This window comes from Manacus candei, unplaced genomic scaffold, assembly GCF_025592945.1.
Source record: "Manacus candei isolate 608988 ecotype Guabito, Panama unplaced genomic scaffold, ASM2559294v1 h1tg000197l, whole genome shotgun sequence".
In the NCBI taxonomy this organism is placed as follows: domain Eukaryota; kingdom Metazoa; phylum Chordata; class Aves; order Passeriformes; family Pipridae; genus Manacus; species Manacus candei.
In genome coordinates, this window is record NW_026138245.1 from 390,119 (window position 1) to 417,267 (window position 27,149).

General features: G+C 55.6%; 3 protein-coding genes and 1 long non-coding RNA gene across 4 annotated transcripts in view; 1 reads left to right on the top strand and 3 right to left on the bottom strand.

The window, feature by feature from the left end:
- The window catches only part of LOC127464165 (uncharacterized), a 348,813-nt gene that overhangs the window by 239,169 nt on the left and 82,495 nt on the right, over nucleotides 1–27,149 (top strand). The window lies entirely within an intron of this gene.
- The window catches only part of LOC127464177 (killer cell lectin-like receptor subfamily B member 1C), a 61,108-nt gene that overhangs the window by 1,675 nt on the left and 32,284 nt on the right, over nucleotides 1–27,149 (bottom strand). Inside the window, exon 2 of the mRNA XM_051774380.1 lies at nucleotides 195–323. Within this exon, the coding sequence (XP_051630340.1) occupies nucleotides 195–323 (129 nt within the window). The remainder of the gene's footprint in view (nucleotides 1–194; nucleotides 324–27,149) is intronic.
- Nucleotides 7,844–11,187, bottom strand: LOC127464175 (class II histocompatibility antigen, B-L beta chain-like). The gene is made up of 5 exons (XM_051774378.1): nucleotides 10,420–11,187; nucleotides 9,640–9,909; nucleotides 8,630–8,911; nucleotides 8,006–8,112; nucleotides 7,844–7,907 (listed from the first exon to the last, which is right to left on the bottom strand). The coding sequence occupies exons 1-5, from the start codon at nucleotides 10,502–10,504 to the stop codon at nucleotides 7,899–7,901; spliced, it is 753 nt and encodes a 250-aa protein (XP_051630338.1). The 5' UTR covers nucleotides 10,505–11,187; the 3' UTR covers nucleotides 7,844–7,898.
- Nucleotides 21,441–22,242, bottom strand: LOC127464184 (uncharacterized). The gene is made up of 3 exons (XR_007901225.1): nucleotides 22,171–22,242; nucleotides 22,034–22,072; nucleotides 21,441–21,682 (listed from the first exon to the last, which is right to left on the bottom strand). It is a non-coding gene; the product is annotated as an uncharacterized LOC127464184 (long non-coding RNA).

Here is a 27,149-nt window from a genome sequence, read left to right on the forward strand (position 1 = left end):
AAACATCCCCCCTTGGGCTGACCATGCTCCTCCGGGGAGGTGGGACCGCCAAAAATCGCACGGAAAAGAGAATTCTTCCTTAAAAATGCTCCTTTTTGCCAAAGAACCCTCAGTGCAGGGTCTCCTCGCAGGAGGAGCCCCCCGAGGTCCCACCTGAGCCTCTCCCAGCAGAACCATGTGGGAAGGGGGCTCACCTGGGGGGCTCTGCCCCTGGGGCTGGCAGAAGTACTGCACCAGGGATGGGAAGATGCATTGCTCCGTCTGGTTCCTGGCCTGGCTCTCAACTCTGGTGTCACTTTCAGGACCTGGAGATCCCTGAAAAACTGGGAGCAAAGACGTGGGAATGAGAAGCTGAAGCCAAGCCACAAACCCCACAGAGACAGGGCGAGGTTTGCCCCACAGTTAATGAATTAGGCCCGAAGCCCACGGGTCTTGCCCTCCCTCCCTTGTTCATGGGGATGCTCCAGGTGTGCCCAGAGGGGGTTTTGCTCTTGGCTCTTGTGTCTGCACCAACCCTCCAGGACCTGAACCGCTGCAGCAAACCCAGATTTCCGCTCCCAGACCTCTTGCCGGGGTGTGAGATGGAGATAAGAGCTGGTTACTCACCACTCACATTTTGGAGCACCACCAGCACCAGCAGGACGAGGTGCCCCAGCGCCCCGGCTGTGAGGAGGACTCTGTGCCACCACAGGCATGGGGCAGGAGTTGGAAGAGGCCACAATTAAGCTTAAAAATTGTAAAAAAACATGAAGAAGATTGGAGGTTTAGAGGAAAAACAAAACCAAACCCCTCTGCTGAGCTGTGAGTTGGAGCAGAAGTTTCTGGTTGCTTTGCTTCCTCCAAAGCCATAAATTCCTCCCTGACAGGGCTCGAGCCAGGGCAGCACCCCCGGGGAGAATTGGGGGGCTCAGGGGGTGCAGCAGCCTCGGGAGCAGCCTCAGGGACCCAGTGACAGAGGGCAGGACCTGGGAACTCCCAAACGGGTTCAGTTTCCAGCTGGGAGTTGGTGGCCACGGGTCCCTCCAGCCCTCGACACCTCCGGGGTCCGAACGGGGCTCGGCCCCTTCCCTGCCCTCCCAGGGGTGGTGACTCCCCTGGGGCTTCCTGGGGTCCCTTTTGGCCACCAAGGGAAGGGTCTGGGAAACAAAACTGTTCCAGTTCTGGAGATTTTCCAGCCTCTCCTGTCCCTGTCCTGCTCCAGACAAGCCCAGACCCCATTTCAAAGGCCACCCCGTGAGCTTGGAAACCTGAACGTGGGGATGGAGAAGCGAAGGGACCCCAAAGGTAACGGACCCAAAACTCTTCCCAGGGCCTGAAATAAGCCTTTTTTCCCCCAAAATACACTCACCAGGACATTTCTCAGCCGGAGAAGGCTCATTCCCAGGATTTCTTAGATCGGCATGACCCATTTCCCCAGCCATGGTGGCTCTGGAGGTCGTTGGCATGTCCCGAGAGCGACACCAGCCTCAGACACCTTCTCACCTCGTGACCAACGCGCGTCCGGTCCCAGGAAATGGCACCAACCGGGCCTTTTATGTTTCTTTGGGGTTTTTTTTAAACATATCTCTCTATTCTGCAGCCTCCCCTGTGCCTGGGGAAAGGGTTAGGGTGTCCCCAGCCAGGAGGAGGAGGAGGGCGCTCACCTGGAGGTGCAGGAACACGCGCAGGGTTGGGCCGAATGGCAGAAAATTATTAAATTAATCAAATTAATTTATTAAATCAACTCAAAAAGCCTCTGATTGAGGTTTTTAGGGGGTGAGACTAAAACGTGACAGGTGATATTTGGTGTCGCTTCCCCAAGAAGCATCTCCCGGGGGAGTGGGGGTGGCAAAAAGGCTGGAGCCATGGGAGTGTCAGAACCAGGCAGGGCAGGAGGAGCTGACTCCCCCTGGTCATTTAGGGTTTTTTTTCCCCACTTGTCTGACACCCCCTCGTCCCTCTCAGCTCCATCGGTCAGGACACGGTCCCGTTCTGGGGGGGGTAGAGCCGCTCCTGGGGGGCACCAGGGGGACAGAGTTCGGGTAGAAAATCCAAAAATCTGTTTTGCCCAGCTTGGGAAGAATAGAACAAACAGAAGTGAGGTGGGACCCCCCAGCAGCCCTTGTGTGCTGTGTCCCCCCGAAGCCCTCCCTGGGGTGCTGGGGGGTGACTGGGCACACTGGGAGCACTGGGAAGGGGCTCAGCCCCACCTCACCCCCGGGAGCTCCAAGGCTCCGAGAGCCGCGATGGAACGTGCGCGGGTGGAGCCGGGGAATGGGTGAGGCTGTCGGGGCTAGATGGGGCACACGAGACGGCGGGGAAGGCAATAAACAGTAAAATGGTGAGGAAAGATAAAGCCCGTGGCGGTGGGGAAGGCAGGCAGACCAGCTCGGTGGCGGCCGAGGAAGGCAGGCAGACCCGCGACTCACACTGTATCGGGGAGGGGTTACTTTATCAGGGAAAAAGGTCTGAGATATACAGACACGAAAAACGGACACCGTTGCTAGTTCAACAAAAAACCCCAATATTTATTACAAAAAGGTGGCCAAGAAAATGAACAAACCCAAAAAGGGAGGAACGAGGAGAGGAATAAGCCCCCAGCGCGACCTCCCCAGTCACCCAGCTGTTGCCTATAAAGGTCTCTTACCGGCCTAACATACCTATAATTATCCAGAGAAGAAGTGGCATCCTCGGAGAGTCAGTAAGTTAACAAGCTGGCAAGCGTCCTCGCCAAAAGGCAACGTTGTCCTTGAAGTAAAGCTAGCTCCCTGCAAGAAAGCACTGTCTGCTTTTTAAACAATTAATTGAGAGACCACAACCTCCCAGGTGTGGCCAGCACCGCCCCGTCAGGGGTTCCCAATCCCACCCCCTTGGTTATGTCAGTGCCCCCCTCCTGTGCATGGGTGAGCACTTTGGAAATCCCCCCAGGCAGGCGCAGTGAGTCCTGGGGGTCTTTCCCAATTGAGTCTGGGGGTGAGCCTTCCTCACCTCATCATCACTTTCTCCTCCAAATGCCCTTGAGGAGCCATTAACCAATCACAGGAGACCAATTAAAACAGTTTATACAGAAGTTCTCCCTCCAAGGGCAAATTCAGTGTTTTATCAGTGAACTTGGCAGGAAGAACTATAAACTACTGCAGGTGGCTAAGGCCAAACACAGACCAAAAATATCATCACAACTCCATCCTAGTACATGCCACCGCGTGGTCTGTGGTTGGACCATGGCACAGGTGAGAGTTTCCCACAGTGAAAGTCCAGACAATATTATCTTGATAATCATGTCCATCTCCAGGAAGGAGGTCCAAGTGGGATTCAGTAATCAGCTGCTGGAAGTCAACAGTCCTTTGGACAAGCATTCTCCGGTTGGCAGATGTCATTCCCAGACAGATGAACAGGTGTGGTCCCTTATATGGGCTTAGACAACACAGTGAAGCTCCGGGCTTCCTACACACTGTAGCTTAAACCACTGAACAATTTTTATACTTTCAGTTCATCTTTTATAGTATGAAGTGGTTGACTGCCAGCCACAATTTCTTACAGGCCTATCAGGAGCCATCACAGGCACTGTATGCCTGGAGTTTGATTCAACACCAGACACCATTCCGGTTTAACCAAAAGCTCCTACAGATAATTTGCACCCTCTGTGCAGGTTCGAGGCCTCATCAGGGGCAAATCATCCTGCCATAGCTTGCCCCTGACTGCAGTCAATCCCCTCCACCTCATGGAGTGATAGTGCAGGTATCTCTTGCCTCCATGCTATAAAAGTAACTATTTCTGCACCTAACTAGAATGTTACTAGTTCATCACAAGAAAATTGCAGGCATGATGCGAGCCAGAGCCCATAGGGAGGTCCACAAACATCAGTCCTTCCTTTGCAGTCTTGCCAACCAGCCTTTTAACATAAGACTTTTCTTCTGCGAGGCCCAGCACCTCACCCATGGTTCTTTCATGATCACATATGTTCTTGTGTAGACTCGTAAGCCAACGGGTTTATGTCATTTGTGGATTCCAAGTAATTCTTGCCACCTGCTGTAACACTACTGGGACAAAACACATACAAATATGAGCACTGCAAAACAATGTCTGATCTTCACAAACATCACCAGTGTGACATGAACAGCACAGAAACGGATCACTCTATGCAGTGATGACCATTAGGCTTCAGGATGTTACAAGTTCTACAGTTTTCCATTGTCTTCTTTCCCCCCTTAATGACATGTCTGCCTCATCCCAGGAGGCAAAACCAAGCAAAATTGCAGACACTCTGCATACAGCAATCACATATTACCTTCACATCCTAAAGCCAGGGCTTAGCCTTAACCTTTAACACTGCTGCCAGAATAACTTGACAGCACACCGGTCAGGAATAGTATTCCAATCCTGATTGTTGCGTACCAGTAATACCAAACAAAGCATAACCATCTATTTTGTCATTCAAGATCCATGGCCTGCACTGAATAGGCTAATGCAGGAGTAGTCATGTCTGTAACCACTGTATCTTCCTGGACCCTGGCCAGACTCACTGAGAACCACAAATGATAAACAAGGACCACCTGACAGACATTGTGCATTACACGAATCACAACATCAGGTGTGGACAATAAGACACACAACAGACAGGTACACGATAACTGAATCATTACACCAATTAGTAAGAGTTAGTAGACACAAATGAATCATGGTTAGGATATGTTTCCTTCCATGTGATATTCGGGCTGGTCTTGTGCTGTGCAGCATTCACTGATCTCTGTCCAGAATTCTTGCTCATGATAAGCTTTCATCAAACATGCTGGAAGTCAGCGGGGTCCTGTGGGAGACAAAACACAAACAACCCCCCCTTCCCATACTAACAACTTAATATCTACTTGAGGTGTCTGTTTGTGACCCCAGCTCACACCTGCCCACCGTGTGAACTAAATGGCCACCGCGTGAACCGAAAATTACCACCACGTGAACCTAAATTAACATGGCTTTAAACTTTCAGGAACCTAAACCCACAATGACTTTGAGGCTGGCAGCTGCTGTCTCACTGCCCCCACCAGGGCCATAAAACCCCATATCCACTAGCACCCTCAGGGGACAGAGTATCAACCTGTTCCACGCAGGTTAATTCAGAAGAGTCACAGCATAACATACAGAAGAGTCACAGCAACTAATTTTTTACAACAATCGTGAAAACAAAGCTCAGCTAATTCTCTAATTGACTTCTCTGTACAAAGCTCGCTCCTAAAAATCCAACCTTTCCAGAAGGCACAGTTGGGTCTGGAAGAGGCCCTGCTGCTCTGCACCCTCAGAGGAGAAACCAGCTCCTGGGGGCTGCTGGATTCCACGGATTAGATGCTATTAGCCATGCCAACTTGACAAACATAACCATAAACTCCCTAAACAGGGCTTTCAACACAATAAGATCCCAAACATAGGCACAAATTAATCAATCAGTGCAAAGTTCCAACTTTTTTTTTTTTTCCTCTCCTCGTCAAATTCAATACTATTCTTAACCTTCTTCTCTAAATTTGACTATAACGTGTGCAAAGGCATCCAATTGCCCATGTGCACCCAGCACCTGGTGCTTGCTGGCCTAAAACTCAAACCACACTATATAAACAATTTTCCCTTTTTTAAAGTTACCAAAACCAAAAGTTATCTCCCTGCTACCTCAGCTGCTGAGGCTGCAGCTCTCCCTCTGCCCAGGGAGGGGAAGAGAAAAGGAGCTGCTTTTACTCTTCTTTTTTTTCCTCTTCTTGACTCACTACAGCTGCAAACTGCCACCTCCCCCGCCTCCGAAAAGGAGGGGGTAAAAAGCGGCCGAGAAAAGGAAAAAAAAGTCAGTATCTCTTTTTTTCCCTCTGCCCGCTGCAGTTTGCTGCTGGGCTCCTGTCAGCCCCCCTGTGCGAACTCCCAGTAAATTCAGTTAGAACACATCCTGGCGTGGCCCCGGGACGGAAAATGCCTGCCCCCCCTCCCCCGAGTTCTGGGCCTAAGAACCCATCCTGGCATGGAACCGGGGGGAAAGCCTGACCCCCCCCGGGTCCCGGGCTTAAACACAGACCAGCGTGGCCCCAGGGAACTTTTACTTCTTCAGGTCCCGGTTTTAAAAACAGCCTGGCGCATCCCCAGGGAAATGCTCCTTCCATGGGTCCGGGTTTTAAATACTGCCCGGTGCGTCCCCGGGGAAATGCCCCTTCCCCAGGTCCCGATTTTGCATACAGCCCAGCACATCCCCAGGGAACTCCTACTGCCCCGGGTCCCGGTTTTTCGGCAAGCCCCCATCCGGCGTGGCCCTGCAGGAAATCCTTTCCTGACAGGTCCCAGATTTCTCAACAAGTATCTCAGAGCCCAGTGCAGCTCCACAAGGAAAAAACCTCTTCCCCCAGCGGCCCCAGAGACAGAAGCCCAGCACCAAACTTGCAACCAGCCAACCCTGCCACTCCCAGCACAGGGAGTCAGCTATATTCTGGAGCCTGCCCCCCTAGCCCAATTTCCTACAAAAAACAGCAGTTCACTCCACAGGCTGTGCATCCCACCTGCAAAGTCTACTTTGTCCTTGGCAACGGTGTGTTTCGTGTTCACTATCCCATCCTCATCCCCAAAAATGTATTAGGGAGGGGTTCGAACATACTGAAGCCTGAAAACCATGACACCATTAAAAGCTTAACAAAAACCAATATTTATTACCAAAAGGCGGCCAACAAAACGAACAAACCCAAAAGGGAGGAAGGAGGAGAGAAATAAGCCCCCAGTTCCCCAGCTGTTGCCCATAAAGTTCTCTTACTGACCTAGCAGGCCTATAATTACCCAGAGCAGAAGCTGCATCCTTGGAGAGTCAGTAAGTTCACAAACTGGCAGGTGTCCCCACCAAAGGCAGCGTTGTCCTTGGTGTGAAGTTAGCTCTCCCCAAGAAAGCACTATCTGCTTTTTATACAATTGAGTGGCCACAGCCTCCCAGGAGTGGCCAGCACTGCCCAGCCCGAGGCCCTCAGTCCCACCCCCTGTTATGTCAGTGCATCCCTTCTGTGCACCTGAGAACTTGGGAAATCCCCTCATACACACACAGTGTGTTTTGGGGGTCTTTCTTAATTGAGTCTGGGGCCGAGCCTTTCTCATCCTCCTCCTCAAACTCTCCTTCAAGTGACCTTGGAGGACAACTGGCCAATCACAGAATGCCAATTACAACAGTTTATACAAGAAGCTCTCTTCAAGGACAACTTTCCCATTTATCAGGGCTTGTTTTCCCATAACTTGGCGGGGAAAGAGCAAAGCTTTCACAGGTGGCAGGGCCAAACACAGACCAAAAGTATCAGCATAAATTCACCCTGGTACAGGGGGTCAAACCTGTCCCATGAAGTCCGAGCAGGTCCGGGCTGGGGGCAGAACAGGGCGCAGGAAACGAAGGCAAACGGGAACCAGCAAACAGCCAGATGAGCAGGCCGAGAACAAAAGGACCTCGGAGCCTCTCCAACACACCCCTTGCCTGAGTTAAGGCCAAAGTAAAGGGCCTTGCCCTTTGCCCAGGAGAAAGCAAAAAACTCCACCCCCCCAGAGCCTTCTGAGGGCTCCCAACCTGCAATGTGGGCTGGGCCAGTTCTTTTGTGGGTGTGAGTCACCCAAGGCAAAGCCCCCTCCCCCATTCAACATCTTTCTTTTCCAGTGGGGCAGGGCAAAGAAAAATTCCTGCTTGGTTTTTTAGAAGAAGTAAAGCTGTGACAGGGATCCCCTCCCCCCTGCCCTCACTGCCCCCAGTAACAGGGACTGGGGAGAACTGGGAAGCTTTACTGGGAACACTGGGAACAGCCGGCTGGGGTCAGAATAAAAGCAGGGCTGGGGGGGACACACACGACCCCCCAAACTCAGCGTGGGGATGGACTGGGGGGTCCCGGCTGGGCCCGAGGCCACGGGGAGGGGCTGCGGCCGCCGGCAGCTCAGGAGCTCTGTGGGGAGAGAAAAGGGGGTGAGAGCGGGGTGGGGGGAGCAGAGAGGCTGTGGGCAAGGGGGGAGACACGACCCCCATTTGGGGACCCCCCTTTACCTTCTCCCACAGGTAGAAGCCGAGCCCCAGCGCCAGGAAGACCAAGCCCAAGACGAAGCCCCCGACCCCCACCAGGATCTTGCTGCGGACGGTGTCCGGTGGCATCTCTGGGGGGAGCCGGGGGGGTCAGCACCCCCAAAACCTCCCAGAGACAACCCAGGACCCCACAAACACCATCTTAGTCTCTCCCAGCCCACCCAGGACTCCCTGAAATCTCCTGCCAGTCCCTTCCCAGTTCCTCTGGGATCCCAAAAAGCCCCCCCCATCCCCTTTAGGACCCTCCCAATCCCTCCCATCACCCCCAGGGCCCCCCTGAAACCCTTCCCAGTCCCTTCCCAGCCCCCTTAAGACTTCTCTGAACCCCTCCCAGTCAACCCAAGACCTCACAAGGTTCCTTCCAGCCTTTCCAGACCGCTCCTGAAAACTCCCTCCCAGTTGCCCCCAAGACTCCCCAAGGCCCCTCTCAGCCCTCCCAGCACCCACAACCTCCTTGTCAGCCTCTCCATTGCCCCCCAAACCCTTCCCATTCCCCCCCAGACTTCCTCCCAGTCGCCCCCAGTCGCCCCCTTTTCCCCCCAGCCCCCCTGCCAGTGTGCCCCCGGGGCTGGGGGGGCCGGGCCGTACCCCAGTGCCGGCTGAGGGGGTGCTCCAGGCTGACGTGCTCCACCTGGCAGCTGTAGGTGACCCCGCGCCGGGGGGGGATTTCCAGCAGTACCAGCACCTGGTAGGTCCAGTCCCCGTTGGGGACCACGTCGGTGGAAAACACGTCCTCTGGCAGCTCCTGCCCATCCTGGAACCACCTCACCTGCACCGGCGCAGGGTAGAAATCCATCATGGAGCAGAGCAGGCGGCCGGGGCCGGGCTGGGAGCTCGATGGCACCAGCGAGATGGACACGCTGGGGGGCACTGGGAGGGACGGGGGAGACACTGGGCTGAGCTGGGGGGCACTGGGAGGGAGGGGAGAGGGCTTGGAGGACATTGGTAGGGATTGAGATGGCAGTGGGAGGGACTGGGATGGCAGTGGGAGGGTCTGGGATGGCAGTGGGAGGGACTGGGAATAGAGTGGGGGAGAAGGGGCTGGGCTGGGGGGGCACTGGGGAGAGCGTTGGGAGGTCTGGGAGTGAAGTGAGAACGACTGGGAATGGACTGAGAGGGTCTGGGAATGGATCGGGAAGGTCTGGGAGTGGAGTGAGAGGGTCTGGGAAGGACTGGGATGTACTGGGAAAGGCTGGGCTGGACTGAGAAGGAAGCGATCCGGACTGGGAGGCTGAGTCGTGGTGAGGGAAGTCTTTGGTTTGGGTCTGCCTGGCAACTGGAGCGTCATCAGAGAGACGCGCTGGGATTGGCTGAGGGGCGTGAGCTCGGTGGCCCCAGCGGGGTGGAAACGCGGGGGGGGCACTGGGAGAGACTGGGATGGACTGGGATGGACTCTGAAAAAGTGGAATGGACTGAGAGAGACTAGGGGGCATTGGAAGGACTGGGAGAGACAGGAAAGAACTGGGAAGGGGTAAAAGGCCAAGGGAAGGGCACAGGGAGGGCTGAGGGGTCTGGGGTGATTTCCAGGGAGGGCATGAGGGGCTCCAGGGTCATTCCTGGGGCAGGGGCTGAGGGGACCCGCTCTGCCCCACGCTCACCTCTCCTCTGCACTCTGAACGGAGCACCAAGTTTGTAGTTGTGCTGGCAGAGCCTGTCCACTTCACCCCGTTCGTACTCCAGAATTTCGGGGTTGTTGTTCCATTGCCTGGCCCAGAATTCTCCATACGGGGTGTCCTCCACAAAAACCCCCACATCGCTGTCGAAGTGGGCGTACTGCTCCCGGTTGTAGATGTACCTGTCCACGTACCTCACCCACTCGGTGCCGCTGATGAAGTGACACTCGGCCTTTCCCATCCACTGGAACACCCCTGTGTGTGCAGGACACGGGTCAGGGGATGCTTCGTCCCCCCCATCATCCCCCAGCCCCCCACAACAGGCTGGGAGCTCAGGGGGCCACCCCGGACCCCCCTTTCTCACCCCCTCTACCCCATGGACACCCCAGCACCGGCTCTTGGCTGGGGGAGAACCCCCCCATCAGCCCCCCGGGGACGGACAGGGGGATTGGGGACCCCCCCACTGTGGATCCGACCCCCCCAGAACCCCAGAGAACCGCTCCAGGGCTCGATGGACACCCAGGAACCCCCAGGGCACCCCTCTGCCTGCTCTCCCACACCCCTTTGCCCCCCTCTCCCACCCCTTTCCCACCGGCCCCACAATCCCCAGACCCCCCCGCCCTCACTTTGGGGCTCCCACCCCCCTCCCACTCACTCCGGGCCTTCCAACCCCCCTCCCACTCACTTTTGGGGCTCACATCCCCTCTTTTCTCCCCTCTTGCCCCCCCTTTCCCACCCGACCCCCCTGCCCGCCCCCCCGCTCACCCGACAGCTCCTCGCCCGCAGCCGGGGGGGCTCCCAGCACCACCAGCACCGCCAGCACGGCCCCAGCTCCCCGCACACGCTCCATGCCCAGCGCCGGACAGCTGCTGACAGCCCCAAACCAGCCGGGCGGCGCCGTTTTGGGGGGTTTGGGGCGCGCTGGGCTTGGCTGAGGGCGCAGTTGGGGCCCTTTTTTCGAGGCGTCTTCCCGGCGACTGATGAGTCATCAGCGCGGCGCGCTGGGATTGGGCGCGGGCGGCGTGGGCGCTTTGGGATTGGCTGAGGGCCGTTGGGGGCCCCCGCGGCAGCCCCGGGGCTGGGGGGTTCGGGGGGTCCGTGGGCTGCGGGGGCGGGGGAGCTCAGGGCCCACCAAAAATGCCCAGCCAGGGCTCCCAAAGCTCAGGGCAAACCAAAAACACCCAACCAGGGCTCCCGGAGCTCCCACGGGTCCCCAAAATGAGTTGAGGGCGTTCTCTGACTGGCTGAGCTCGGGGAGGGCTCCGTTCCGGACGGGTCTGCCCGGCAGCTGATGACGCACCAGCAGCCCTCGCTCCCATTGGCTGCTGCTGCTGACCCTGCCCGGGCCTTGGGGGGTCCAAGGTGGGTTCTGGGAGTTCCCGGATTCCTGGGGTTGGCGTTTGGGTTGGCCTGGATACGTGGGAATGAAGTTCTGGGTGGCCCCGAGTGCCCAATAATTTCCAGTTCCTGGGATTCTGGGGGTGTGACGCTTCCCAAATCCCACTCTGCCTGGGATTTTTAGGGTCTGGGAGTGTCCAGTCCCCTCTTTTCCAATATTTTGGGCTCTGGATGTGCCCAAGCTAACTTTCTCGGGGATTTTTAGGGTCTGGGAGTGCCCCAACCCCCTATTCCCATGAGTTTTATGGTCTAGGAGTGTCCAAGCCCCTGTTTTCCAATATTTTGGTGTCAGGGAGTGCCCCAACCACGATGTTCCTGTAACTTCTGGGTTCTAGGAAAGCCCCCATGTTCCCAAGATTTCTGGGGTCTGAATGTCCCCAAAAGCCCTGTTCAAAGGATTTTGTGGGTCTGGGAGTGCCCAAACCCCCCCATTCCTGGGATTTTCTGAGCCCCCTCACTGCCCCCCCCAAAACCGGGACTGCAGAGAACTGGGAAGCTTTACTGGGAGCACTGGGAGCAGCCGGCTGGGGTGTGAACAAAAGCAGGGCCGGGGGGGACACACGACCCCCCAAAGTGCAGGTGGGGCTGGACTGGGGGGTCCCGGCTGGGCCCGAGGCCACGGGGAGGGGCTGCGGCCGCCGGCGGCTCAGGAGCTCTGTGGGGAGAGAAAAGGGGGTGAGAGTGGGGTGGGGGGACAGGGGGGACACCGGGATACACCGAGACCTGGACTGGAGCCAGTGGGACCAGAACTGGGGCAACTGGGATCATACTGGGAGCAACTGGGAGCATGTTGGGGGCAACTGGGATATACTGGGAATGTTTGGGAGTGAGTGGAACCATATTAGGGGTGAATGGGAGCAACTGGAACCATGCTGGGGGCAACTGGGATCATCCTGGGAGTAGCTGGGCTCCTGCTGGGCTCATACTGGGATCAGACTGGGATCTTAAAGGGAGAGACTGGGTCAATCCTAGAGACAACTTAGAGCAACTGGGATCACACTGGGAGAAACTGGGAGCAACTGGGACCATGCTGGGGAGTACTGGGATCATACTGGGATCACAGTTGGAGAGCTTGGCCCATACTAGGAGAAATTGGGGACACAGTGAGTGTGACTGGGGTCATACTGGGAGTGACTGGGAACAAACTGGATTTGTACTGGAAGTGTCTGCAAGTTACTGGGATTGTACTGAGGGTGACTGGACTCATAGTGGGATCATACTGGGAGCAACTGGGACCACCTTGGGGGCAACTGGGATCCAACTGGGAGTGACTGGAATCTTAGTGGGAGTGACCAGGACCATACTGGAACCATCCTGGGGGTGACTGTAAGCGACTGGGATCATACTGGGAGTGACTGCAAGTATTCCGGGGGGAACTGGGAACCAGTGGGGCCATGCTGGAAGCCAACTGGGGACATACTTGGAGCAACTGGGATCATCCTGGAAGAAAGTGGGAGTGACTGGGAGTGACAGGGTGCATACTGGAGGCAACTGGCATAGACTGGGAGTGACTGGGATCGTACTGATGGGAACTGGAAGCATCGTGGGGCAAGTGGAAGTAACTGGGTATGACTGTGAGCATGCTGAGGGAAACTGGGATATACTGGGAGAGTCTGCAACCATCGTGAGGGTGACTGGGAGCACACTGGGAGTGACTTGGACCATGTGGGGGGCAACTGGGAGCAACTGGGAGTGACTGGATCTACAGTGGTGCAACTGGGATTGGCTGGGACCATGCTGGGGGAAGACTGGGATCACACTTGGATTGACTGGATCTGTGCTGGAGGCAACTGGGAGCAGCTTGGCCCATGCTGGGGACAACTGGGCCCACAGTGAGGGTGACTGGGGTCATACTGGGAATGACTGGGAGCATTCTGAGGGCAGTTGGGACCATATTGGTGCAACTGGGATAGACTGGGAGCAAGTGGGATCACGCTGGAGGTTCCTGGGATCATACTGGGAGTGACTGGGACCACACTAGGAGTGACTGGGAGTGACTGGATCTACAATGGGGCAACTGGGATTGACTGGGACAACGCTAGGAGTGACTGGGAGTGACTGGATCTACAATGGGGCAACTGGGATTGACTGGGACCATGCTGGGGGAAGACTGGCATCACACTTGGATTGACTGGATCTGTGCTGGAGGCAACTGGGAGCAACTTGGCCCATGCTGGGGACAACTGTGATTGTACTGGGATAATACTGGGATCAGACTGGGATCAGACAGGGATCATACTGGAAGCAACTGGGTCTCTGCTCAGGGCAACTGGGAGCAACTGGGATCACAGTGGAAAAACTGGGAGCAACTAGGACCACACTGGGAGTGACTGGGAGTGGCTGTGAGTAACTGGGATTATGCTGGAAGATACTGGGAGCAACTGGGAGTGAGTGGGACCACATTGGCAGCAACTGGGATATACTGGGAGAGACCAGGAGGGACTGGGATCATACTGAGACTGACTGGGATCATAGTGGGAGTGACTGGGAGTGCCAGGGATCATCCTGGGAGCAACTGGAACCATAGTCAGTGACTGGGAGGAACTGGGAGCCTGCTGGGGGCAAATGGCTTTATCCTGGGAGTGCCAGGGCATGTCTGGGTTCATCCTGGGTGTGAGTGTCACCACCTGGGGTGTCACTGGGGTCCTACTGGGATGGTCCTGGGAGGGACTGGGAGGGAGTGGAACTCTAGTGGGGTGACTGGGAGCAACTGGGACCATGCAGGGGGTAACTTGGATCCTACTAGGAGAGACTGGTATCAGACTGGGAGTGACTGGAATAATAGTGGGATGATACTGGGCATGACTAAAAGTGACTGAGATGATACTGGGGGTGACTGGGAGCCTGTTGGAGGCAAGTGGGATCTACTGGGAGTGGCTGGGAGTGACAGGGATGATACTGGGAGTGACTGGAAGCACAGAAGGGGGAAATGGGAGCAACTGGAACCACACGGAGGGCAACTGGGATCATACTGGAAGCAACTGAGACCACCTTGGGGGTAACTGGGATCCAATTGGGAGTGACTTGGATCCTATTTGGAGTGACTGGGAGTGACTGGGATCCTAGTGGGAGTGACCAGGGCCATACTGGAACCATCCTGGGAGTGACTGTCAGTACCCAGGATCATACTGGGAATGAGTAAAACTACACAGGGTGGAACTGGGAGCCAGTGGGGCCATGCTGGAAGTATGGTGGAACTGGGAGTAACTGGGAGTGACAGGGTGCATACTGGAGGCAACTGGCATAGACTGGGAGTGACTGGGATTATACTGATGGGAACTGGAAGCATCCTGGGGCAAGTGGAAGTAACTGGGTATGACTGTGAGCATGCTGAGGGCAACTGGGATCTACTGGGAGAGTCTGCAACCATCCTGGGAGTGACTGGGACCACACTGGGAGGGACTTGGACTGGGAGCACCTGGAGTGACTGGATGTACAAGGGGGTAACTGGGATTGACTGGGACCGTGCTGGGGTAACTGTGATTGTACTGGGATCATACAGAAATCATACTAGGATCATACTGGGAATGACTGGTTCAATCCTAGGGTCAACTGGGAGCTACTGGGATCACACTAGGAGGAACTGGGAGCAAGTGGGACCATGCTGGGGACAAGTGGGATCACACTGGGATCTCAGTGGGAGCAGCTTGGCCCATGCTCAGACAACTGGGCCCACAGTGAGGGTGACTGGGGTCATACTGGGAGTGACTGGGAGCATTCTGAGGGCAGTTGGGATCATGCTGATGCAACTGGGATATACTGGGAGGAAGTATGCTGGAGGTAACTGGGATCATAGTGGGAGTGACTGGGACCACACTGGGAGTGACTGAGAGTGGCTGTGAGCAACTGGGATCATGCTGGAAGGTGCTGGGAACAACCAGGAGTCAATGGGACTACACTGGAGGCAACTGGGATATAGTGGGAGACACCAGGACTGACTGGGATTATACTGGGACTGACTGGGAGCAACTGGGACCTTGCAGGGGGTAACTTGGATCCTACTAGGAGAGAACGGAATCAGACTGGGAGTGACTGGGATCATGCTGGGATCATACTGGGAGTGACTAAAAGTGACTGAGATCATCCTGGGGGTGACTGGGCCCATCCTGGGGGTGACTGGGCCCATCCTGGGGGTGACTGGGCCCATCCTGGGGGTGACTGGGAGCCCCTGGGCCCGTGCTGGGAGCCCCTGGGCCCCCCTGGCTGGAACTGCTTTCCCTCCTGCGGGTTCTTGGCAAAGGCCCCAAAGCACAAACTCTGCTCCGAGCCCTCGGTGCGTTTCCTCCCTTTGGGCAGCAGCAGCTCCTGAGCCCTGAACAGGCTCCTGTCCCCTGCAAACACTTCCCCTGCCTTTGACCTGGGAGCTCTCAGGGACTCACACATTTACTGAATGTTTAAACTCGGCTTTTTCTCTTATTTTTCTTCTTTTCTTTTGTCTTTCTTTCCTCTTTATCCTTTCTAAATTTCCCCTCCCCTCTCTCTCCCTCCCCTCTCTGTTCCCCTCCCCTCCCTCTGTCCTTTGTGCCACCAGCATGATCCCAGTTGCTCCCAGTATGATCCTGGGCACTGACAGTCACTCCCAGGATGGTTCCAGTATGGTCCTGGTCACTCCCACTAGGATCCCAGTCACTCCCAGTCACTCCCAATAGGATCCCAGTTGCCCCCAAGGTGGTCCCAGTTGCTCCCAGCCCCCCCAGGATGGTTCCTTTCCCTCTCAGGGACTCCCAGTCTGAGTCCAGTCTGGCCCCAGGCACTTTCAGTCACTGCCTGGACGATGCCATTTGCCCCCTGCATGGTCCCAGTTGCTCCCAGTATGATCCCACTAGGAGTCCAGTCACCCCTAGTATGATCCCAGGAACTTCCAGACACTTGCAGTATGAATCCAGTTTGATCCCAGTCATCCCCAGTATGGTTGCAGTCCCTTTCACATACTCCCAGTATTATTGCAGTCACTCCCAGTACGATCCCAGTATGAGCCCAGCAGGGGCCCAGCTGCTCCCACTCTGATCCCAGTTGCCCCCAGTGTGGTTGCTCCAGGATGGATCAGGAATGGGGACCCCTCTGTGCCCCCCCCTTGTGTCCCCCTGTTCTGGGGAAGCTTTGGGGGGACATCTGCAACCCAACACGGCATCCAGTGCATCCCAAAGTGTGCTGGGACCCCCTTAAACCACCCTACAGCCCCCCAGGGAACCCACAAACTCACTCAGAGTCCATCCAGGACCCCACCTAACCCCTTTTTGGGGGGGACATTTATGGGCTCTGGTTTTATGGGGAGCCCCCCCCGCTGAAGGTGAGGAGGTCTCGGGTGAGAGGGGGTGTTGGGAAGGGGGGGTCAGTGAGTCAGAGGGGATAAAAGGGGTGGTGGGACCCCAAACTGAGTGGGAGGAGAGTGGGACCCCCCAAAGGTGGAGGGGGAGGGAGACTGAGGACTGGGGGATGATCGAATAGGGGAGGGAGAGGTCGGAAGAGTGGGGAAAAGGTACCCCTAAACTGAGCATGAGGGGGCTGGGGACTGGGGGAATGACGTGCAAGGGGTGGGAGAGGGGGGAAAAAGTAGGTGTTGGGACCCCAAAAGTGATCCTGGGCGGGCTGGAAATTGAGGGGAACCATGGAAAAACCCTTGTCAGAGAGAAAGTTGGGTGACTGGAGTCCTGGATGCTTTTAGTAAAGAGGTCTAAATATTTCTTGAACAATGGAGGGAGGTCACTTCTTTTTTCTTGACCTTTCCAGTTCTCCATTTGGGGGCAGGATGTCCTCTGGGCCAATGTTTTGTTCCCTTTGCAGTGAGTGCAGCCTCAGAGGGCTGAGCCCTCTCTGGCTGGGCTTGGCCTCTCCTGGAGAGACTCAGGCCTGGCTGGGCTGCCCCAGGCAGACGCTGCAGGAAGAAGAGCTCAGGCCGCCTGGGTCTGGTGTCCCTGGGGCTCAGCCTGTGCCCCATTGCTGGGCAGGGGCTGAGCCCCACCTCTGCCTGGGGGCCTTGGCCAAAGGGCTGCCAAGGAAGAGGCCCAGGAGCCTTGGGGCCTGCCCAGCTTTCCTCCTCCCTGGGGGCTCTCAGTCCTCCCCTGACACCGGGTGGGCCCAAGGCCTTGCTGGCTTCGGGCTCACGGCCCGCCGGCACCATCCCAGCGGCCTGACCCCCCTCCTTCCCCTCTCTCCAGCCTCTCCTGCCTTTTCTGGCAAGGGGCCATCCAAGGCAAACCCCGGTTCTCAGCAATGGCACCTGTGGCACGGCTGCAAGGCTCCAGTGGGCCAGGCAAGAGCAGGAGCACCGAGAGCCTGAGGAGCCAGGAGATGCCCTGGCTGGGCATGGTGCTGCTGCGGGACGAGCTGACACCTCTGCACAGTCTCTGCCCGTCCCTGCCAGCCGACTTCTGCCCAGGCTCTGGGCACGGGGACACAGCACTGACACTTTTCAGCCCCCGCGCTGTTCCACAGAGGCTGTGATGTCACAAGGCCCTTGCCTGGCAGCCAGGAGATGGGCAAGGCAAGGCAAGGACGGAGCCTCTGAGCCACCAGCACGCTGTCCCCAAAGGCTGGGGTGGCACAGAAGCCCAGAGTCCATGAGGTTGGCAGAGACTTGTGAGATCAACCGGCGTCCAGCCTACGCCCCATCCCCAGCACGTCAAGCAGAGCACGGCACTCAGTGCCATGGCCAGTCTTTGCTTAAACACCTCCAGGGACGGTGACTCCACCACCTCCCTGGGCAGCCCATTTCAAGACCTAATCCCTCTTTCTCTCCAAAAAGTCCTGCTCCTGTCCCTGACAAACAGCCCCTGACAGGCAGGTCCTCATGTCCTCTTGTCCTATCACCTGTTGCCTCGGAGAAGGGGCTGACCCCCACCTGGCTTCAGCCTCCTGTCAGGAAGTTGTGGACAGGGAGAAGGTCAGCCCCGAGCCTCCTCTTCTCCAGGTTGGAGAAGCCCAGCTCCCTCAGCTGCTCCTCACAGGCCATGCACTGCAGACCCTTGCCCAGCTCCATTGCCCTGCTCTCCACCCACTCCAGCCCCTCAAGGTTCTCCCTGAATGGAGGGGCCCAGAGCTGGACACAGCACTCCAGGGGTGGCCTCACCAGTGCCCAGTCCAGCAGAAGAATCCCTGCCCTGCTCCTGCTGCCACACTCTTTCTGATCCAGGCCAGCATGCCCTTGGCTTTCTTGCCCACCCGGGCACCCACTGGCTCAGGTTCAGCCTCTGTCCACCAGCACCCCCAGGGCCTCTCCCACGGGGACCCTTTGCAGCTCCTCTGCCCCCGGCCTGGAGCTGCAGGGGGTTCTTGTGGCCAGAGGCCCCAAAGGCACCAAAGGCACTCTTGAACCTCATGCCCACGGGCTCGGCCCAGAGGTCCAGCCTGTCCAGGTCCCTCTGCACAGCCTTCCTGCCCTCCAGCACATCCACACTGCAAGCCAGCTTGGGGTCCTCTGCCAATTTGCTCCTGGAAGACTCAATGCCCTCCTGCAGATCCCCACGAAAAATAGGCAACAGGACTGGGCCTGTTACCCAACAAGTTCTAGTGCTTGACAAAGGAGCCCACCCAGCAGTGGGGAGAAACTGCTGGCAGGAGATTGAATGGGGGCAAGAGACAATGGATGATGGACAAGTTCTGGGCCATGGCCATTTGTTAGAAAAACAAAGGAAAATTTTAAGGCCTACCATATTTCAGTGGTCAGAGACCTGGCAGAGAAATCTATTTTTGACACCTGGACACCAAGAAGGCAGAATTTCTAAACCGCAAAGACCCGTAGAGAAACCAGAGATGAAGGCAAAACTAACACAGACAGTTACTGAGGCTCTCCCTGTCCAGGGAAAAGACAAGAAAAGGACAAAAACTGTGGACTAAGCATCATGCAAAGTGAGAAATCAAGAGTCAATAAAAGAGAGAATAAGGATTCCTGCAGAGAACTGGTAAACCAATGGACAGGGATTCGTTTGTTTGCTAAAATGTAAAAAGAGTTAAAAGTTTTGAGAACTGATGTACAGGTGTTAGAGAGCAATTCCTGTGTCCCTTCAGCGCTGAATGAAGTAGGGTCACCTCTGGAACCCAACCAACTGCTCAGAGATTTTATTCCCCAGCTTTCGCTGACGGTTTCTGGGGACCCAGATGAGACAAAGCAGCGCCGACAGGGCAGAGCAGAGGAATCGTTGGCCCTGCAGCGTGTACCAAAGGAGTTTTGGGGAGATCTTCCAATTCCCTGGTCTGGAGAGTTCACCACCCCTTCTTTTCTGGGAAAAAGAACAGGCCATGAATGTTGGGTACTTGATTTTAAGGCCTTTTGCCTGCACATCAGGCACAGCAATGGGAAGGAGGCAGCGTGAGGCTGAGAGGTTTCTGTCATGGTTTGTGGGCTTGGGTGAGATTGGGCCATAATTACAGGACACCTGTAAAATCTGGGCTTTGGGAAAGGTTGGGGAGGGTTGGGAAAGGTGTTCAAAGGGTGGTTTTGCCTGAGGTGTTAAACATGGGAGTGGGTCTGTCTTCCCAATTCCCAAGAGAAGAGATCCCAGAAAGCTCCGCTGCAGGTTGTGTTTTAAGGAACAGGAGAAGAGACCGAGGGTAAGGGGTTTCTTTCCTGGAGGGAAGGGCTGTCGTTCACTTGCAGGAGCCCTGCGCTGAAATTGCCAGTCTGACTGCCCAAACTGAACACAGCTGAAGATTCCTGCCAGACAAAAGGTGGCAGGACAGAAAGCTCTTGCTGCCCATGGAGTGCCCAGGGTGGCCCCCCAACTGCATGTGAAACCCGAAGGTTCCAGGCTTTCTTTCCTGGGGGAAAGGCCGTGACATCCCAAAGAGTCCCGTGGCAGACAGGTGGGGCTGCACTGTGGGGGTGTGAGGTGTTGGTTCTTTGGTTTCCAGGGGCTATTCCAGAATGGAAAGGACAGGCTGTGACATCACAAAGGGGTCCATGGCACACGGGTTGGGCTGCATTCTGACCTTGTGGGGTGTTGGTTCTTTGGTTGCCAGGGCCCATTCCAGAATGGAGAGGACAGGCTGTGACACCACAAAGGAGCCCTTGGCACACGGGTGGGGTTGAACTGTCACATGGTGGGGGCTTGGTTTTCCGGTTTCCAGAGGCTATTCCGGGATGGAGAGGATGGGTCAGAATGGATAGGACAACAAAAGGGCCCAAATCACATGGGTTGGTCTGCACTATGGTGTGGGGTGTTGGTTCTTTGGTTGCCAGGGCCTATTCTGGAATGGAGAGGACAGGCTGTGACAAGAAGTGCCTGTCAGAACTGCAAAGACGGACGCACAAGAATCTTCTGTGGGCATATTCTCTGTTCTGCTCTGCAGACCCTTGTATTGGGGTGAAAACTCAGCCTCTCTGCTTCCCTCTCCTGAGGGACTTGTTCTTAGACATCCATTTCCCCTACACTCCTTTCAAAAGCCCTCCTGGCAATTCCCAAGCCTGTACCCAGCTCTCATCCCCTGTCTGTCCTCTTCCCAATCCCCTGGTCAATCCCAACATCTCAGGACAGGGATCCCAGTTGCTTGGCTGCACTCCCACCTAGTTCCATATGCTGGGCCATGATATCCCAGCACTGGAGCAGCCAGGTCAGCAGGGGCTCTCCCAGCTGGAGGCTGAAATCTTTTCACATCTCTCACAGCTCAGCCTGGGATGGGGATCTGGTGATTATCTCTGGCCCTGCCTCTTGCTCCTGTTCTGAGGGCTCTGCTTCCCCTTCATCCCTCACTAACTGAGCTGATTTGGTCTTGGATTTCTTCTGTAGAGGGGCAGCTGCTACTGGCACAGGTTGTTCCTCTGCAGTTTGAGTGGCCACAGCACCTCTTGGTCTCCTTTCCTCCTCCTCCCCCTGAGGGCACTGGGTCTTTTCAACACCTCTTTTCAAACCTCTGACACCTGGTTCCCAGACATTCCCAAAGAAGGGGCTTCCCGTGGCCTCGAGCCAGGGACCGACCTTTGTATGGAACCAACTCCTGGAGAGACACGTTCCCATCCCTGTCCCCATTCCCATTCCTGGGGTTCCCATCCCTGCCCCCATTCCCACTTCCTGGGGTTCCCATCCCTTTCCCCATTCCCATTCCTGGGGTTCCCATCCGTCTCCCCATTCCCATTCCTGAGGTTCCCATCCCTGTCCCCATTCTCACTTCCTACTGTGCCAACCTGCTCCCAGTGTCCCCATCCCTGTCCCCACTATCCCTATCCTGGTCTCCCATGTCCCCATTCCCATTCCTGGTGTCCCAATTCCCATTCCTGGTGAGTCCAACCTGCTCCCAGTGTCCCCATTCCCATTCCTGGAGTTCCCATGCCCATTCCTGCTGTCCCCAACCTGCTCCCAGTGTCCCCATCCCTGTCCCCAGTGTCCCCATCCCAGTCCCCCCTGTCCCCATTCCTATCCCTGGTTCCCACAGAGGAACTGCCAGATGCCGGAGGAGGGAGCCAGGATTTATTGCCCAAAGCAGGAGATTTTCACACCCAAATTAAAGCCTCAGGAATAATTGTGGTCCTGGGTTTCACACGGGAAAAAGCAGGAAGTTGATCCATTGGGAAGAGCCGCAGGGGGGCCGGGGTGGGTGGGAGCAGCAGGATGAGCTCTGCCAGCAGCTCCTGCCTTTCCACAGGGAGAGGGAAGGGGCGGATCCAGCTCCGGGATCACTCAGGCCGTGATTCCTGCTGGGATGAGAGCGGGGAAAGGAGTCACCATGTCCTTGTTCCCATCCCAGGGGATGGAGCCGGCTGTGGAGCCCAGGGAGAGTAGGAACTGCTCCGGAATCCCACCTGATCCTGCTCTGTCCATCCCACCCCAATCCCACTCCATCCATCCCACGCCAATCCCACTCCAGAATCCAGCCCTGATCCCAGTCCACAATTCCACCTGACCCCACTCTGGAATCCTGCCCTGAGCTGGAATCCCCTTCCAATCCCGCTCCAGCCATTAGGCCCCCATTCCCCTCTGGAATCCCGGCATCCATCCTGGGATCCCTGCACAGAGGATCTGGATCCACACACGCTGCTGGGACTCACTGGTGGGTGCGGGGTCGTATCCATTCCCCTCCCTCTTCCCTGTGGAAAGAAAGTGGGATCAGCACCCGTGGCACAGGATCCCCGGAATGCTGCCGGGCGGATCCGTGCCCCTTGCCGACCCCCATCCCGGGAGTTACCGGATCGGAGCTTCCAGACACCGACTGCCACGAGGCCGATGATGATGATGATGGCAGCGATGACGGACACAGTGTCCTAGTTAGAACAGCTGGGACCGATTCCTCACTGGATGGGTGTAGCCCAAAAGTGTGTATTCTATGGCCTTCCATGCCATTTTCCCAGGAACTGTTGTCGGGGGGGGGTGGGGGGGGGGCTGCGAGGTGGGGGGGATGTTCCTGTCCTCATGCCCTTTTATGGAATTCCCCACTCTGGCAATCTTCATATCCTTTTATGGAATTCCCCGCTCTGAGGGAAGAACTGAGCATCCTTTTATGGAATTCCCCGCTCTCATGGAATGACTGACCATTCCTGCCTGAACTGGAGAATATATAAACCTGGAGTTTCAGAACCTTTCCACCACTCGTGGGATCCACAGGAAGGCTGCAGCTCACCACTCTCAACCAGACTGAGACCACCACCCTCAACTGCACTGCAATCACCACTTCTGACCAGACTGCAACAGTTCTCCCACCAGCAGGTTTTTTTCCCCTCTCCCTTTACTTTGGACTCGGGGGGGGCAAGGAAAACCACTTTGTTCATGCCCCAGGGTGCTGGGTTATACATTTGGGTTTTGTGGGTTAAAACCAATTGCTTGTCTGTATAATCAGACTCATTGGGCAAGGGGGGCCCAAGGGGGTCCCAAGGGGGGCCCAAGGGGGCTGGTCCAGGGGGGGAAGGGCTGCAGGGGGCGGATCCTGGAGGAGGAAAACCGCCAAAAGCGGCGGCCCAGCCGAGGGAGGAGCCGAGCGGGAGCACAAAGAAGAGCAGCCAAAAGGTCCTGGCGGTGGTTGGGCAATGGCGGGGGGGGGCGAGAGCGGTTTGGGGGCCCCCGTGAGAGCCGGGGGGGAACCCCGGTAGCCGCGGAGTGGGGAGAGCGGAGAGGGGCGATCCCGGAGCTGGGGGACCCCCGGAATGCTGGAGGGGGGGGAGCAGAGAGGGAGTGCCGGGCCCCTTAAGCGGGGGTCCCGGAGAGGGGGAAGGCCTTGGAGTGTGGAGAGGAGGGGGGGCCTTGAGGCGGGGTGGGAGCCGAGAGCACCAAGAGGTTTGCGAGGGTGGGAGCCGAGAGAGGAGGGCCGGCCGGCCCCGGGAGGCAGAGTGGGGAGAAGTGAGCCCTGGGACCCCCCTGGCAACACTCAAGGGGACCCCGGAGAGTGGGAACCCCCTGGAGCCGCGGGACCCCCGGCAGCCCGGAGAAGGGGGACCCCCAATGCAGGCAGAAGTGCCATCAGGGCAGACAGGGGGGACCCCCCTAACCCCAGAGAGCAGAGAGAGGGAATTTTGGGAGGGGATCTTGGACTGAATGTTGGTGTTTTGGGGGTTTTTATGGACACAAGATGCCCACTGAGTCCTAGAGCTGGACTTGGGCAGGAGGAACCCCCAAGGCAACACGCTCACCCCTTGTTTTCCCTCCCCCCATCAGGATTTCTGCTTCCCAAAGCTTGGGCGGATGGAGGAGGAGGCTGCGAGGAAGAGGAAGATGCCTTGGGCCCCCCAGGCAGGTGAGGAGGAAGTCAGTGCCCCTTTGGGTGGGTCTTTTGTCTTTTGTGGCCGTCCTGGTGGGGCCGGAGTTGGGGGGATGTCCTTGGGCTTCCCTGTGGGCCGGAGGCAAATCCCCTGCGTGTCCTTGTTGGTTCCTGCCCCAGGCCCCGAGGTGAGGCCGGAGAGCGCGGAGGACAAATCCCCCCGGCAGAGCCTGGTGGGAGAGGCCGTTTTGAAGGGCTCCCCGGCGCTGGAAGGCAGCGGGGAGGAAAAGGGCCGGAGATGCCCCCGCAGGAGGGGCTCCAAAGCCAGCCCAGGGGGCTGTGAGGAGGAAAGAGCCAGCGTGTGCCGGGAAGGCGGCCGGAGCTTGAGGCGGAGCTGCGAGCTGGTGGTCCCTGAGCAGCCTCCCAGCAGGGAAAAGCGCTTCAGGTGCTTGGAATGTGGGAAGAGCTTCAGCCGGATCACCAACCTCCTGGGGCACCAGCACATCCACACTGGGGAACGGCCCTACACATGTAGGAAATGTGGGAAGAGCTTCAGGCAGAGCTCCACCCTCCGCACCCACCGTCGCATCCACACTGGGGAACGGCCCTACACGTGTGGGGAATGTGGGAAGAGCTTCAAACAGAGCTCACACCTGCTCCGACACCAGATGATCCACAGGGGGGAAAGGCCCTACACGTGTGAGGAGTGTGGGAATAACTTCAATCAGATCTCCGACCTGCTCCGACACCAGATGATCCACACCGGGGAACAGCCCTACACGTGTGGGGAATGTGGGAAGAGCTTCAAACGGAACTCCCACCTCCTCAGCCACCAGATGATCCACAGTGGGGAAAGGCCCTACATGTGTCAGGAATGTGGGAAGAGCTACACACAGAGCTCCCACCTGCTCCGACACCAGATGATCCACAGTGGGAACGGCCCTACACGTGTGCAGAGTGTGGGAAGAGCTTCAGGGACAGCTCCAACCTTTGCAAACACCGTTGCATCCCCACCAGGGAATGGCCCTACAAGTGCTTGGAATGTGGGAAGAGCTTCAGCACAAGCACCAAGCTGCTCAGCCACCAGCACATCCCCACTGGGGAACAGCCCTACACGTGTAGGGAATGTGGGACAGCTCCACCCTCTACACCCACCATCACATCCACATCAGGGAGAGGCCTCACAAATGTGGGGAGTGTGGGAAGAGCTTCAGGCAGAGCTCTTCATTGACCTCCCACCAACGGACCCACCGGTGAGAGAAGCCCCGAGTGCCCCGACTGCGGGAAGAGCTTCGGCCGCTGCTCCAACTCCATCAACCATGGGAGGACCCGCGTTGGATGATCCACAGGGACCCCCGTTGGGCACAGACCTGGTGTGCTGGTTTTAAGGTAAACCAGCAGGGGAAATTACCGCGGTGACATCACAGGGACATCGATGACACCACTGAGACATCGGTGACATCACGGGGACAGCGGTGACATCACAAGGACATTGGTGACATCACGGGGACAGCAGTGACATCACAGGGACAGTGGTGACATCACCAAGGGGTTAATTTTGGTGTGAAAATCTTCTGCTTTGGGCAATAAATTCTAGCTCGTCCTCCGGCATCCGGCAGTTCCTCCCTGGGAACCAGGAATGGGAATGGGGGCAAGGGGAATGGGAATGGGGACACCTGGAATGGGAATGGGAACACCTGGAATGGGAATGGGAACACTGGGAGCAGACTGGGAACAACAGGAATGGGAATGGAGACATCAGGAACTGGGAATGGGGGCACCTGGATTGGGAATGGGGACACCGGGGAGAGGGATGGAGACACTGGGAGCAGGTTAGGGACACCAGGAATGGGAATGGGGACACCAGGAAATGGAATGGAGCCACCAGGAACTGGGATGGGAACACCTGGAATGGGAATGGGAATACATGCAATGGGAATGGGTGTCGATGGAAGGGTATGGACAGATTGCTCCAGGGTCAATATGATCAGGCAAATGTCGGATTTATTAGGAGAAAGACAGATTATATAGTGCTCATGACGCTCAGCTTCTTGTTCACACTACATTGGTTACATAAGGAAAACATGCTCTGCTGTTCACTGCTAATTGGACCACAACAGGTGGTCATAGGAGTTGAGAAAACTTTATTCACCTGCCAAAAACTCCTCCTTGGCATCTTGGCACAAGGCCTGCAGCCATATTAGTGGTGCAGCATTTTTTACTATCTGCACCCAACCATGCTAAGGTGAAACACACAGAAATGTAAAGAAAATTGTTCACACAATTTTTGCCTTACGACAAATCCCCTTTTTTGTTCTTGAACAATTTGATTTGCATTTCTGTAATACTCCTTTTTGTACCAATAACATATCAACAAACATGATTACATATAACAATAATAGTACATTAACAAACTTAACAACTTAATAACTTGAAGGTTTGTGCTCTTAAATTTTCTTAAAAGTGCTTTTCTAAATATAGGATTTATTCTTGAAAAATCTTTATTCAGTATAAAACACTTCTGGAAATGGAACTCCATTTATTTTTGTTATGTGTCTTCTGTATTTGAAGATGTTTGTGTATTTGATGGATCAAAACACATTAATCGTCATGCATTCACACACACATGCAAACATACAAACTCTCACAGTGGCCACTGTCAACCATTCACACAATCATACTTTTGAATTCCATATCACTGTGTTTTATGAGCTAAAAAGTTATAATTCTTTAGTACCTTATGATGTTAAAGCTTCTTAACCAAATAGATAAACTTTCTTTTACTAATATATAGTGAATAATCTAAAGTTCACACAACACACTTTCTTGAATTCTAAACCTCTATAATTATGTGCTTCCTAACTTACTTATGTGCTTTAGAAATATCAAAAAATTGTGCTCATAAATTGTGCTCTCAATAAGACTGAATACTGTGCCCTTTTGGTAATTCACTGTTACCTACAACAGCAACAACATCAGCCTTGTTTTGAAGAACCAGCTTCTTTCCAGGGTTTCATTTATGTGCAGATAATCAGAGAACACCTGTGTCCAAAAAACTTAAAACATATGAAACACTTTTGCAAGTCAATAGAGGAAAACTGATATCTCTCTTTTCCCCCTTTTCTTTGTGCGAAAGTGTGTTAAAAATTCTTAAAGCACTGATTTCTTTACTAAATACTCTTATGTTAATAATTCTAAACTTATAACAGCTTTATTCTATAACAAACTCCACTATACTAATTCTATTATTTAATAATTCTGAAAAAATTCTGGGAATGTTGCTGATTTGTTCTAAACTCCAGCATTATTTTCTTCATCATCATCAGAACTTATGTCTGAATCTGAAGAAGTGTCAGTCTCCACAGACAAAAGGGGTTTTATAGCTGCAGTTGTAGCATCAGCTGAATAGGCTGCTTTCTCTTGTTGGACCATGTTTTCAGCAGCTTCTAAAAACTGGGCTGTAGTGGGACTCCTAA